Source organism: Ornithodoros turicata, chromosome 3 (genome assembly GCF_037126465.1).
Source record: "Ornithodoros turicata isolate Travis chromosome 3, ASM3712646v1, whole genome shotgun sequence".
Taxonomy (NCBI): Eukaryota; Metazoa; Arthropoda; class Arachnida; order Ixodida; family Argasidae; genus Ornithodoros; species Ornithodoros turicata.
Genome location: NC_088203.1, coordinates 15,819,988 through 15,834,172, shown reverse-complemented (window position 1 = coordinate 15,834,172; position 14,185 = coordinate 15,819,988). Strand labels below are relative to the sequence as shown.

At 44.9% G+C, this 14,185-nt stretch overlaps 2 protein-coding genes across 5 annotated transcripts in view; one reads left to right on the top strand and one right to left on the bottom strand.

Annotated features, from left to right (window-relative positions):
- Nucleotides 1-318: 318 nt before the first annotated feature.
- Nucleotides 319-6,912, bottom strand: LOC135388200 (stromal cell-derived factor 2-like). Of its 2 annotated transcripts, XM_064617596.1 has the most exons (6): nucleotides 6,837-6,912; nucleotides 5,641-5,673; nucleotides 4,937-5,043; nucleotides 4,802-4,884; nucleotides 2,474-2,613; nucleotides 319-631 (listed from the first exon to the last, which is right to left on the bottom strand). In XM_064617596.1, the coding sequence occupies exons 1-6, from the start codon at nucleotides 6,868-6,870 to the stop codon at nucleotides 372-374; spliced, it is 657 nt and encodes a 218-aa protein (XP_064473666.1). In that variant the 5' UTR covers nucleotides 6,871-6,912; the 3' UTR covers nucleotides 319-371. The 2 variants fall into 2 exon arrangements, with proteins under 2 accessions (XP_064473666.1, XP_064473665.1); XM_064617595.1 differs by lacking the exon at nucleotides 6,837-6,912 and having other exon boundaries at nucleotides 5,641-5,793.
- LOC135388199 (patronin-like) overlaps nucleotides 5,987-14,185 on the top strand; it is a 26,099-nt gene continuing 17,900 nt past the window's right edge. The window contains exons 1-5 of one of the 3 annotated variants that reach the window (XM_064617593.1): nucleotides 5,987-6,378; nucleotides 9,112-9,426; nucleotides 12,146-12,231; nucleotides 12,309-12,447; nucleotides 13,626-13,743. In XM_064617593.1, coding sequence (XP_064473663.1) covers nucleotides 6,313-6,378; nucleotides 9,112-9,426; nucleotides 12,146-12,231; nucleotides 12,309-12,447; nucleotides 13,626-13,743 — 724 coding nt within the window. In that variant the 5' untranslated portion in view covers nucleotides 5,987-6,312. Of the gene's footprint in view, nucleotides 6,379-7,967; nucleotides 8,209-9,111; nucleotides 9,427-12,145; nucleotides 12,232-12,308; nucleotides 12,448-13,625; nucleotides 13,744-14,185 lie in introns of those variants that run through there. The other 2 variants (XM_064617591.1, XM_064617594.1) reach the window with 2 other exon arrangements.

Below are 14,185 nucleotides of genomic sequence, written 5' to 3'. Positions count from 1 at the left end.
ATCATTTACCTTTCAAATCTAAGACTAGTGAGAATACGTTTAAAGTTCTTCAAAATAAGCAGACGCACGCACGTGGTACGTAGACGATGCACTCGACTCGAATGTCCTCGACATGTTCCGATCACCAAACTTATCCTTATCCTTGAATGCTCTTGACAGTCAGTCGAGGTTCTGCAGCGTTCCACGATTCCAGCAACAGTGTTGCCCCACATTTGTTAGCGAAAAACATGCCAAGTGACAATTTTCGTCATTCACACTAAGTACAAATGTGCACAAGAGTGATGGTGATGTGATGCCGGCGGAAAGAATGAAACGGCGTGAAAACAAAGTGTGTATTGTAAAAGGAACCCTATGTACAAGAAGGAGCCGCCCTAAAGTTCACTGTGTGCTTGGTGATGAATGGCTGCCCTGTAGAGGCCTTCAGAGGGCTTCACAAATACACCCTCGGCAGTCTTCCAATAACATCCGGCGTCCGGGTAGCTCGTTGCACAAATCTCCATCTGTCCACCGATGGGTCGCCCATAAGTGTTGCCGGATGTGCACAGCCACATGTCTGTGTCCACGTGCTTGAATCGTACGGGGGCGCCACGTTCCCAGTAATCCGAACTGCACACCACGATCCAGTTGTCACCTGAAATTGGGGTAGTGTTGAATGGTGGTGAACCTAGAAAGGTGCACTTTGAACAGTGTGGGTGACCAGCATTAGTGGGTGTCGAGCGCCTCTGTTGATAGTTTCCCTGTGAGGCCTTATACAAAGAAGCCTTGCACCCCAATGGTTGGAAGTGTTTTTTTGGAAAAAGACTGGGTATCGGAAATGTGTCCTTGTTCCTGTATATTGCTCGAGTTTCGCTCTCTCTCTGCATTGTGTCTGTGTAAGGTCACGTTGCAGTTGAGACCTTGGATGCTGGAGTTCATGCAGAACAAGGAATTTGACACCGTATATACACGATAAATACACAGTGATGGCCAGTAGTTAACTACATGTAGTTAAACTACTAGTTAAACTACCTGATTGTAGTTAAAAAGTAGCTATCAACCACTTGCAGAAATGTAGTGGCAACTACTAGTTAAACTACTATTTTAAGTAGTTAACTACAGTACTTAGGTTAGTGAAGGCGCCAACTACTTCCGATTTTGCCGCAAGCTTTAAGGCACGCTTGTGCTTCCGACCTTTACCTTGAGCTACTTGTTTGATGAGAACGGAGGTGCAGAGCAGTTGTGTCGTGCATGTGTACTAAATCTTCACTTTTAATGCTTGTCTAGTGAAGCCTCATTTGCTGTGAAATAATTCTGCAACTTAGTTTATCGCGTAAGCACAGAAAGAATCCCGCCGCAAGCTTTGTATTTGACGATCGTAGCAATGGCTTGCGCCAAAGTTTATTATTGCTCGTGATTCATATTTAGGTGTCCAAGAACACTATAAGGGATTGGTGTTGGTGGACAACGTTAAGTAGTTATATAGTAGTTAAACTACATTGCAGTAGTTAAAAAAGTAGTTTTAACTACTCCTCTGAAAAGTAGTTGAACTACTAGTTAAACTACTCAATCACAAAGTAGTTAAACTACTGTAGAAGTAGTTAGCGGCCATCCCTGTAAATACACGACCAGTTTCGGGTGACTTCAGCCTGAACTTCATTCCCCACATCACCACCAGCGAGCGCCTTGCCTCTGGCGATGAAACTCCCCATTCGTCATCTTGGCATAAATTTGTTGTTGTTGAATATGGAAAGACACAGGGAGCCTCACTAATGTGCACCAAGACAACCGAATGACTGTTAGCAGTCATGTATCGCTACTTGCCACTATGTTTCATTGTGCCTGAATTAGAAAGTTGTAGGAAAGTTGCCTGGAGAGGACACCGGACTGAAGTGTCAAATGAGGTACACTTTGTGACAATGAAATCGTGACATGTGGGCTCATTGTCATGTGGTGTTTGTTGCATTTTGCAGTTTTTTTTTTTTAGCCAGAAAAAAGGTACGAGGGTACACAAAGTGTACCTTGTTGGAAGAGCCTCAGTTCAATACATTATCAGACTTTCTGCAACTTTCCAGTTGACACCTAGGCTGTCAAAGCCATACTTTAAAAGTCAGCTAATTAGTTTTACCTAATTAATTAGGCACAGTGAAAGAATACTGGCAGCTACGATCCGCCGCTGCTATAAACATTCTGCTGGTTTCATTCATGTAGGGTGTTAGTCCTTTTGTAAAACTTGGTGAATGCCTGTTGGGACACCCCGCATATAAGGAATATAGAAAGACAGACAGACAGAACAAATATGGGAAGGAGAGAGTTCTGGAAAATAAAAAGTCAAGCTTTACGTGAAGAAGGGCATAAACTGTACAGCTTGAGAAGTGTTGTCCCCCTGGGGTGCGTTCCGATATTCTGATCCGAAGACCGTATGTTGGAAAGTGTCGTACACAATTACAGGCCCATTGCAGGGTTCAATGCAACAGACACAGTGCTAAGTACTCACCTGTATCACCTTGGCCGTTGTCTCCAAAGGCGCTCACTTCTTGGTTCCCCGACAGAGGAGATGAAAAGTGATGGCTGTGCAGATTCTTGTGAGTCGTCAAATGCTCCAGACGGAGCATTGTTCCGCACCCGATAGGCTCCCTGCAAATGCACAAGGTCGCTACTCACTTTTGTGTCTAGTTCAGAACGTGTGCAACTCTGAGCCTGCATGTACACGGCTGCCAACCTGACGAACTCGAAATTCGGGAGACTGCCCGCAATGCGACGGGGGGGAAGGACGTATTAATTTTGGGCGCCGCTGGATCGTGATTCCTATACGCATCAAGTAGCCACTATCGGGCGGGGCTGCGACGCACTGTCGTTGCTTCCGTCAACCGCAATTGCGAATGCTCGTCGCCTCAGGCTCTCCAACATTGCATTTTGCGCGGCTGCAGCCATTTCACCGATGATGGCAGTGGTCTACGTGGTTGCTTATGCTACGTGGCTGGTTGTGTGCTCAACCAGAAAACCCTTGAAAAGGCACTCTTTTTTTCTTCTTCTATCACATCACACACGTGCACGTATTTCTTCTACTCGGAGATCGCCATCGGAGAAGACGAAACTATCGTACGAGGCTGGACTGACGATAGGACGATAGCACGTCTACTCGAGAAACACTGACACAATGAAACACACGATCTGCAGCGATCTCTAGCCATAGATGGTCACACTGCAAACGTGTTACGTGCTGTCTTCTTCAAGAATGCGTTTGTGCAGCTTTTAAGAGAAAATGAGAGGTCCCAATTTTCCAGGAGATTGGAGGGCGCGTCTGTACAACTGGGAGACTCAACGAAATTCGGGAGTCTCCCGGATAATCCGGGAGAGTTGGGAGGTATGCATGTAGCATATAAGCCCCTCTTCTGGGGGTGTTTTCACCAACGACCATTCTTTAATCAGACTGTGCATACAGAGCTTCTGGAAAACATGGCACTGATGGTGCTGCCGTGTAGAGAACCTTCACCTGCACCTAGCACACGACCTATGAAGGACAATATGTAGCAACTATTATACGGAGCACACTAGACAAAGGTATAGTAGAGCACCTGTCCTGTCCCTTGCCTCTGTCCTTTGTCTACTGCGCTCTGTATCACAGACGTTATGTACTAGCGAGCCCAAATCACTACCCTTACGAATGTGCACCAACTTTCTGGGGGTCACTAATATCTGGTGGCGCAAGAGTTGCTTGTTACAGGGTCTGTATGACTTTCTATAAAGTTAACTGCCTGGTTGACTTTAGAGAGATTTCTGACTCTTCTAAAAAAAAAATGTCATCCACCTATGTGCCACTCAGGCCTCTGGAACTCAACTGGCAGTAGCATCAAAATAGCTAAATATGGCTGATTTAAAGCTTTTTCTTCTTCGCTGCAGTTCATTGCCCTCCCTTCTGCACATGATGATGATGATGATGATTCGGGGTTTAACCCTTCTGCACATGTAGCATGTACATTAGTGGTCAGATGACGAATTTCTAGGTGTCCATTTTTCACCGGACGCTGCAGATGTGTAAAGCACTGAACGATGTCGAGACGAGACGAAAGATGACAGCAGCACTGTGCTAAAAGTATATAAAATGTCACTAATCCACAGTTACTCAACGAATGCAGATCTGTGGCGGTTCTGAGGCTGAAACACACAACAGGCAAAGTGCCAAGGTGCCTTTAAGAACACTAACAATTTCGTCGACTGCCTCTGCATTTTCATTTCGTTGTGCACTGTGCATTGTCACAGTCCTGATTTCCCAATTATTTTCAATAACATCATAACTCATGGTGTCACAAGAGCTAAGACAGAGACAAACGGTGAGCACAAATGCCTGTTGTCAATAACGCCCATCTATGCGGAGCTTGCATGTGAGAATATCGGTGGGTTGGGCTGGCCTCATCGTTTCCAGGCCTCAATTCAATTGAGTTTGTGTGGTACACTGTGTAGGATAACACACGGCACAATGTGTGCCACTCGAACAGGGCGTTCAGGCAATTGCATTGGAGTGCTCATTGGCACTGCAACGTTTGCAATGTATATCAGTACATTACAACTTGCACATCACTTCGCACAAGGAGCACAGAGCTTACTGAGATGAGTCTGCTGGCTTCGGAAAGGGTAGGAGTGAAAAATGCACATTCGCTCGACGAGGATGTTTAAAACGTGGCCACCTTTGTTTTGGCTTTGATATTGCATCAGTTGAAGCTGCTTACTACAGGGTCTGGGGAGAATTGCAACCCCTCAAGTACCTACAGGTACCTTCAGTTATGAGCACGAGCGTATGACTTTTGGATCGCTCCAGACTTACCCCCTTGTGCAGGTTTGCTCTTTTTTGCCTTTCACCACCCAATGGCTGTTGTTATCGTCCATTTGGTCTGTGCCTGTAACAGACTGACAACCACGAGGTTAATAATGCATACGCTTTCTTGCTTCGCCGTCTCACCTGCTGACCGCTACCAGAGCCGTACTTGATGTCGTGGGAATGAAGTCGAATATCGTGCTGTCCATTTTGCAGCTTCAGCACCGATCCGCAGGTGACGTGCTGCACATCTGTGGTGTCCAAATGTGTTCTGCTTTTTAATGCTGTACAAAAACTACTACATGCGAGATAATTTGTGGAGCTCCAGAACTCCAAGAGCCTTCTCTTTTCAGACGTCTTAACAAAATATATCTGGTGTGTTTTCTAAAGCAAGCTACTCCACAACCATTCTTTAGCTACATACTTAGACATGTAATCAAGGGAAGTTTTCTTCAACATTGTAAAGGAAGTATGTCGAGAAATTTCAATGTCTGCATCCACCATGGAATCAATAGGAGGATAGACGACATTCTTGCCGTGTAAGTGTGCAGAGATACAGAGAGCTCGGGTCACCCAGGGCACCGTCCTGTCCAGTTATATTGACACACTGCACACCGCAACATCGACAAATCTGCAATGGGCTGAAATGTTCCGAAGCTTCGAACGTTCAACGCGTGGGTACAAATTTCGGCAGATGCTAATGGGGCCCAATAATGAAATCCATTACCAATCAATACATTCTATTCTAACAAAAGTTCCTCAGACGAGATGTTCGAATGCCGGCGGTGTGTATGTGAATGGCAATAAAAAAGCTGCTGTGGAGATGTAGGCTATATTCGTGCACTTACGTGCTTGCGCCGATAAGTAGAGGTGGCTCCAAACTGTAATTAACAATAAACAGGAAACATGATACTGGTATCCTGACAACATCACGACGTCTTTCACGCACAACTGTGCTTCACACACACACACACGCGCAGCTGTCTTCTGCTGTTTATACACGTAAGCATTAGCAGTTTCGTACTTAAACACATACACTCATGACAAACGTCCCATATTGAAGAACATCGCACACAAAACGAGTACTGCGTCTTCATGTACACATGTACGTTTGTAATTTCTACGGTCTATAAGACGGTGCGTACTCGTCCGAAGTTAGCAGAATCATAAAAGCGTCGTCTGCTCCTCTGACCACTATGGGCATGCGTACGCTCGCCACTCGCTTTCCGGTTTATTTCGTTTGGTTGGTGTCGGTGAGTCGTTAGATGGGTTTAATGTGTACACATAAATAAACTACAGCCACGATGACTGAACCCGTGAGGCATGGTTGAGAGCAAGCAGTGGTATTCGCGGTGACTGTCGGAGACAAAGCACCGCTCACCAGAAGACAGCAGTGTACGGAAGAAACATGACTGTCCGTAGTGCTCACGGAGTCAGAAGATGCTAGGCCTTGTGCACGGGTGTCTTTGATGTGCGATTACAGAGCGTAACCATCATAAAGTCTCTGGACCCAGCCCATTATGGATACCGACTATGATCCGGATGCAGTGGAGCTATGTCCGATGGAAGAATACGACTTGGCAAAGGTAAGGAAGGCAATCCACGAAAAGGGTCCAAGATTGGTCCCCGAAAACGAGTGGACGTTGCCAGTCCGAACTGGACCTGTCAGTTGAGTGCTGTCTTGAGTACATCGGTTATAATTGTCGCGTTTGCTGTGAGGCCATACGAGACGTAGTCTGATCGTCCCTTGTGGCTGACCTCCCACGCGAAAACACTCAATTTTGCCTTATTTGGTGAGCGGTAATTTCATTCTTAATTATATAGTAGAGCGACCACTTGGCACTCTGCGGCAATTACACCGTCACAGCTTTGATTGTTGGAGCTGTACGACAAAGCTGAAATATTTTTAGGCAACACGGAACTGGGTAAACTGCGATAGTAATTCTTGCCGACAATGCAAACACCATTGCAAGTGTTTGCGTGAGACGTTCCTCTGTGCACGGGCAAGCTCTACTGACTCATTCTTTCTGGTCTTTGTACTTACCTGTGGATGAGACATTACAACTCAAGAGCCACATTACTACCACGCTTGAGACGTGGCTATAAAACAACGTCAACGGGGATGGCAGTCAAGTACTACTGTCAAAAACAGACCGAGTTCCTCGGTGTGCAGGAAACGATGTGCGTTACACTTTGGGTGGTGTACTCTTTTGCTATTCTGCTTACATCGTGCTCGAAATGGATTAGTACCCATGCATAGGGCTACTAAATCTCGCGTTTTTCTGTTTTCTCGACGACAACCTTACCTTACAGGAGGCAGTGGGCGGGTGCTCTCCGAATTCATTCATTGCCAGGAAGGGCCGGCTGTGTTCTTTGGAGAATTTGCAGCGCAGAATAATTTGCTTATTGGTGATAAGCTCGTAAAATTCAGCATTCGTAACATGAGGGACACAAGCCGTCCGTAACTTCTTTTTCTTACTGGCGGCAACGTTTTTTCTGCGGAAGAGTTTTTTTCTGCAGAACAACAGACGGTCCGCACGGGTTGTTGTCTTTCCGGATTTCGATATCGTCTGTGTGATGGTGACAGAGATATAAGTGTTCCACTTGAATCGTGGCGTTGGCCTCCCACGAAAAGAAAAAAGAACACAACAAACAAACAAAAATCAAATAAAGATAAAGTGAACAGCCGTTGTAAGAAGACCGGCGTACAGTTTCTTTTTTTACCGAAGGGGAAACTTGCTGAGGTGGTATCGCTGCACAAGCGCGTTCGCAGCTACTCCACTCTTTCTTCGCCGGACACCACTTCATTGAAAGAGGCCCACAAACGTTGGCGCGAAATTGAAGGATTGTGTTCTCTTTTTTCTTTTCTTTCTTTTTTAAAATAAGTTTTCGACGATTGCTAGCATTCGAAAGAAAGGATAAAAGATCGAAATACGTTGCGGAACAGTACTCGCCAGCTCTCGTTCTCGAAATAAATAAAATAAATAAATAAAAACACCACGTCCCATATTTAAATAGTGTGTTCATGTGGACACCGTATTCCGTCTCGGAAGATATTTTGACCATGACAGCCGATCTTCCTTGGTCGTGCTTGTCGTGACCAAAGGAACAAACAATGTCACGCGGCCCGAGGATAGCAACACTGGGGCTTGGTGAGTTTCGGTTTCGATCGTCCGTCTGCTTCGGTGTCTTGCATCGTCTTCTGCCGTTTATGCAAGAATGTCTGTCGGCTTTGGTTGTGCGTCGTGAAAGCGAAAGCGTTGGCTACGACGCGGGCGAGGCGGTATTCGGAACAAACGTTGGTGGCGAGTCGGCAGTGGGTGTCATTCGCCCACTTTTCCATCCGCCATGAGCCTTTCTCGGGAAATGCTGCCGTGAAGATGGTGCACTGTGACCAAGTTTCACTCCGACGCCAGGTAAACGTCTTGGCCAGTTCTTCCTTTCTTTTCTGTGCGGCCCTGGGGGAATACTGGCTGCTCGAGAAAGGGCAGTTTGAGGGGAACTCAGTTCAAGCCAATGCGCAGCTTGCCCAGTCGTGTTTTTCGTGTCCAGATTGAAGTGTTTCGGGAAACCTGACATGTTGTGACCACGTTCCTGTATTTGATATAATATTGCGGGTAACAGTGGACAGGCTGCACGGCAGTGATTGCCATAAGACAATCACAGTGGAGTAGATGCACCTTATTGGTACACACCCATAATGGATGGGTGTCAGAGACAATTTCAAAGTTGCAGCTAGTTCTTGCAATTTGCCCTCCCCCTTTTTTCGCATCTGCCCTCATGCCGTGCGCAGCATTATATCATTAACAATATTCTTTTAAAATAAATGCTGAGAAAGATTGCCATAAGGCTATGAATAATGAGTAACATTACATGTTTGTAGCAGAAGAGTGTGTCATACAAAAAAAGAGAGAGAGAGAGAAAAGGGGGAGAGAGAGGGAGACAGAAGTACTTGTGTTTTACCTGGTGTCACTGCACGATTTAAGCTTGGAAGCCTTCACTGAAAATAATCCTGTGTCAAGTAAGCGTAATGGAAACTAAAAAAAGACCAAAAGTGGCAGAACCATTGATGCCATGGATCAAATCATTTTTCATAGTTTCATATAAAATTTGAGTGGTGATATATTATTTTGAGAGAACCAAATGTATGAAATAATTCCAGTTCTGGTATCAAATAATAGATGTGGAAATATACTTGAAATTCTTCATGAATTCCATAGTTATATGAACAGCACTTGGAGCCTATCTGAACTCACAAAAAAATATTTTTATGCCAGATTTACACCAGAAAAGATTTACACCACAATACTTGCTTCCAGGCCAAGCAGCGGGCATCCGTGCTGTGGCTGGTGTCCAAAGCGCACAACAACAGGCTTCCCAGTGAGCTGCGAGATCCTTTCTACAGAGACCATGAGGAACAGGACCGACTCAAGCCTCAGATCGTGCAGGCGCTGGCCAGTGCAGAGCTCTATTGTCTGGCACTGGCCAACATCTATGCTGACCCGAATTATCACAGCCTCAGCCACCAGGGGGTGGTGCAGGCACTGCAACGCAAGGGAGTCGACGTGGAGGCCCCCACGGACGGATCTCCCCTCACCGAGACGGTGCTAACGCAGACCGCTCCCTTGCGAATGGTACTAAATTTGTTCTTAGTGGATAGCTTGACATTGCAAGAATGTATTCTGTTGAGGAAAGGAAGCTTGACTGGAAGACGGGAGTCGCATAATGAAAGAAATTATGGTTATTTTTGATAGCAAAGTCTACAACAGTGAGTGCGTACAACAATTTTTCGTAATTGCCAAGTTATTTGCAAAACTGTTATTAATTTCCAATCCTTTTCCCACATCACTATAAATGTGAGAGCAGCTTGTATGTATGTCTTCTTGCTGTTTCCAATGCTGTGCCAAAACGAAACTGGAGTAGTGGCAACGGGATATGTGTGCCCCTTCCTAGTGTTACAGGAAGTGAGAACCACTACTGTAAAGCTTTCGGTAGTATTGGTTGCAACATCCTTCTAGTAAAGTATACAGGGTGTCTCAGAAAACGTGTAATTGAATTTTAATAACAGAACTACGGCCACATAGAATCAAGTGGTCCACGGCATTTGTTCTTACTAGGTTTTTGCCACCTATAGACATGCATGTCATGCAACGTAAGTTTAATTATGTAAATTTTTGCGAACTGAACTCGGAAATTTGTCAACTAAAGGTCATTTTTCTACCCCACCAATGTGAAGAGCGTGCCCAATTTACTCAAATTAATGATAACTGTCAGGAATATTGGAGACCTGTCGTAACGGAAAAAATAGCAGAAAATCATGCTCTACGGAGCTCCCAGAAGATAGCGCGCAATGAATTTTTCAGCGCAATCGCTGTCAGTCTGACGAAAGCAAGTTGGAAACCCAGCCCACACCAGCATGGTAGAAAGAGATAACACAGACATGGCTTATCGCGTCCGGCTTTGGCTGGGACCATATCTTTCCTCTCCCAATTTCAGGAACTCTTTTCTACTGTCACTCTGTGGGCTGGGTTTCTAACCTCCTTTCGTCGGACTGACAGTGATTGCGCTCAAAAATTCGTCGCAGGTTATACTCGGGTGCTCCGAGAAGCATGATGTTTGGCTATTTTTCCCGATAGGATAGATCCTGAATAGCACTGTCAATTAAGATGAAGTTGAGTAAATTTGGCACGCTCTTCATATTTGTGGGGTAGAAAAGTGACGTTTACTTGGCAAACTTCCGAGTTCAGTTTCCAAAAATTTACATAATTAAACTTACTCTACATGATATGCACATCAGGAGGTGGCAAAAACCTAGTAAGAACCCGTTGACCGCATGATTCTAGGTGGCGTAGCTTTTTTATTAGAATTCAATGACACATTTTCTGGGACACCCTGTATATGGTGTCAAAATAAAGACACTAGGTACAGCTTGCATCAGAGTTAACATTTACGCCATACCAGCCTGCAGACCCAGGTGGAGGTTAGTAGAAATAACGGTGGAGGGTGTTTTGGTCATCTGTCTGTCTACAGTTAGAGAACTAACCCTAGTTCTGAAGGCATTGTTTTCTGCTAGGCACTGCCAGCATGTATTTAACACATATGGTTCCAGGACTGCAAGCTCAAATGCTTTCAAATATAACAGTAATTTAGTGTACTTTAGTTTTGGGATCCTGTTTTTTCTTTCACATAGTTAGTGCCAAAATATGTTACCTAATAATCAGAACTGTATACAGTCAACCCTCAATTTATGAACCCTCAATTTATGAATTCCCTCGTTTTATGAACACTAGCACGAGGAACCAACCTTTTTACATGCATTTTCCCCTCGTTTTATGAACCTCGATATTTGAATAATGGATGGAATTTCTGGGAACCAACTAGGAGTTCCCAGGGTTTTTGCCCTCAATTTATGAACGGATCGTTCCGAGGCCAACAGAAACCTTCGAAGGGATTATTCGTGGCCTTATGAATGGCGCCTGAACAGACAAAAAACGTTTTGCAGGTATTGCACCCCAGGTTCTTAAACGCTCGAAATCCGAACAACAAACGGTTTTTACAGAAGTGTTCCTGACCTCAATTGATGAATACGGTGTCCGCTGTCACCCGGAGATGAATAAACATAGGTTAAAAATCCCAGAGGGAATCCGAGACCAGTTGAGTGCGAACGTGCTGACATCTCTTCTTTCCAAGATTGACACAGCAGAAGGCACAGTCCAAAGCAAAATTAAACAATATATTGCATTATAAACACAATCCCTTCTCGGAAATACTGTTCCCTTTGCTCGATAGTACTCACTGAACGGAATTTTCGATTTATGAATCCCTCGATTTATGAACGATTTTTCGGGGAACCGAGGGTGTTCATAAATCGAGGGTTGACTGTAGCACATTCTGCTTGCAGTATCTATAACTTTGCCATGCTAACATAGCACAGAAGCTGTTTTGTTAGCACCAGCAGACATCCCATTTGTTTGACGCTGACAGGTGCAGGCCAGTGCCACTGTAGAATAGTGCAGACTGTTTTGTTAGCGCTGACAGACACAGCGGCGTAGCGTGGGTTCTCAGTATCGCGCCCCCAAACAAGACACAAAACAGCAATGCATCAAAATCGCCCCCCCCCCCCCCCACGCAAAAAAAAAACAAAAGATCCAGTAGAAAGTGCTTGATAAACAGTTGGACTGTTTTTATTTCAAACTTTTTGCCCTCTGTCAACAATTTCCGCCCCCCAAAATCTTGCGGCCGGGGTGACAGCCCCTACGGTCCCCCTCACGCTACGCCACTGCACAGACATCACGTTTTTTGACACTGTGATGACTGCAGTGAGCAGCCGTTGTTACCGATGTATCTTTACAGGGTGCTCACATGGCTGTCATTAATGGCATCATGGAACTGTACATAAAAGAGGTGCTGATTCCCATCAAGGTGTTTGAAGTGGTCAGGTATGCCTATCTTGCCAAATTTTTCCTGAGCATGAGTGAAAGGGAGTGCTGAAGCAAGAGGAATACGTCTCCCGTAGGCGGTTTGCGGCTGTGGGCTACCCGGAAGAAGTGCCCGTTGATGCGGAGGACGCTGCCCTCTTGTGGCTCAACAAGAGTTCCATCAAGATGAGGCATCGCATCGAAGACCATCTTGGCACCTGTCATGACATGTCCCAGGTAGAGCTCTTGTTTGTGAAGCAGCCACACTTTGGGGAATGTTGTACCCATTTGCGACACTCATTCACACCCGTCCACTAATAGGCATTTGCATGTGCTCTTTGGCACCGAGTCACATAGTTGTAAAAGATTTGTGTGCAATGTTGTACCACTGGTGCATTTTCTTCAACTGCCATCATTCAATTAGATTTGTGTGATATCGAATGACGTATTTCTGCGAGCGCAGTGGCGTGACAAGTGGCAAAGACATTATAAAGTGGTTTCAAACTTCTCAGGTTAATATGACAAAATCTGGTGGTTGGCCTTGAACCGTTTTGCTTGGAAATCTGGACTAAATCGTTTTCTAGCAGTTCGCAGTGGTGATTCTGAGATACGTGTTTGGAGATGTTAAATAAGTGTATAAAGGTCTTATGCAAAATTGTCATTTGCGCAACCATGTATATTTTGATGTTACATGTTTATGCAAAATATAACTTGCTAATATAACTGGCTCTATGCTATCCGGGTGACAGTTTGTGGAGTAAGCTGTGGACTCTCTGCCGCGTTTCCTTCTTGAGAACGTTCCAGCATATTTTCAGTAATCCCGTGAACATTAGACTAGTGTCTAGAGGCCTGTCAAATACTAGAAAACCCCATAAACTGCTGAAAGTGAGCAGTACCCAAATTTTGCAAAGATACTTCACTGGAAAGCCTTTACCCTTATGTGCTTCTTGTTCTACATGTCAATCGAAAGCTATAGATCGGCCGACGCCAGCAGGTTTTATTTCCTTTTTGCGTTTGGTAGAGCAGCCATCTTCCAGCAATTACCCGTTGAAGTATCTCCTATTGTCATATGAGAATGCTGAACATTTGGTACAAATGATTAATGTTATTAATGCTGTTGCGAGGAAGAAATTGCCTTTTGTGCACTATCATCGCCATCCTATTCGTCACATCGACCTTCACCCGCATCTCTCACGGACACTCCTTGACAAACGTTCGACGCCCATTAAAATGCCAGTGTCAAGTTCTAATTATTTATTGTTTTTGTGATGCTGAAAGAAAAGCTCCCTAGAATGGCCAACACGATGCACAGCGAATGTCAGACCTTTGCTAGTGACAGTTTTCTTGTGCACCGCCTCTCACCGCTTACGAGCGCCACCTGCCGACACTAGATGTCCTCCTCTGCAACTTTGCAGGACTTTCGCCCGTTAGTGCCCTACATTCCTGTGATCCAAGAATTGCCAGATCTGAGTGACGGCTGTGCCCTGACTGCACTGCTCAGCTTCTACTGCCCCGACTACCTCTCGTGGGAAGGTGAGTGCGCCCTCCTCCTTTAATACCCCTTTGCAGGTAACAGACAGGCCCAGCTGTTTCTGTTTCATACCCCTGTCACAGGGCAAATAGAATGACATTCCCAACGAATGACGTTTGCACTGAATGTCATGCATTTGTATTGTATTGAGCTACACGAAAAAAAAAAAAACTAATGTGATTCACAAATGATGTCATTGACGATTATTAAAATACCAGGACCAAACATATGGAGTTAAGTACAGGAACATTCGATATGTTTTTTTTAATTTCTTTTTCTCAAAACTAGCGAAACATTAGACTATTTAGAAAAATCGTTTCGTTTTGGACGACGCTTAGTTGGCCAAGTATCACAAGCCAAGTCATGTAAGAAGGCTATGTGCAATGTGTCAGTTGCATGGGTGTGGGAGTTCTCTGAAAAATAGTGTTAAGCCATGTCATGTCA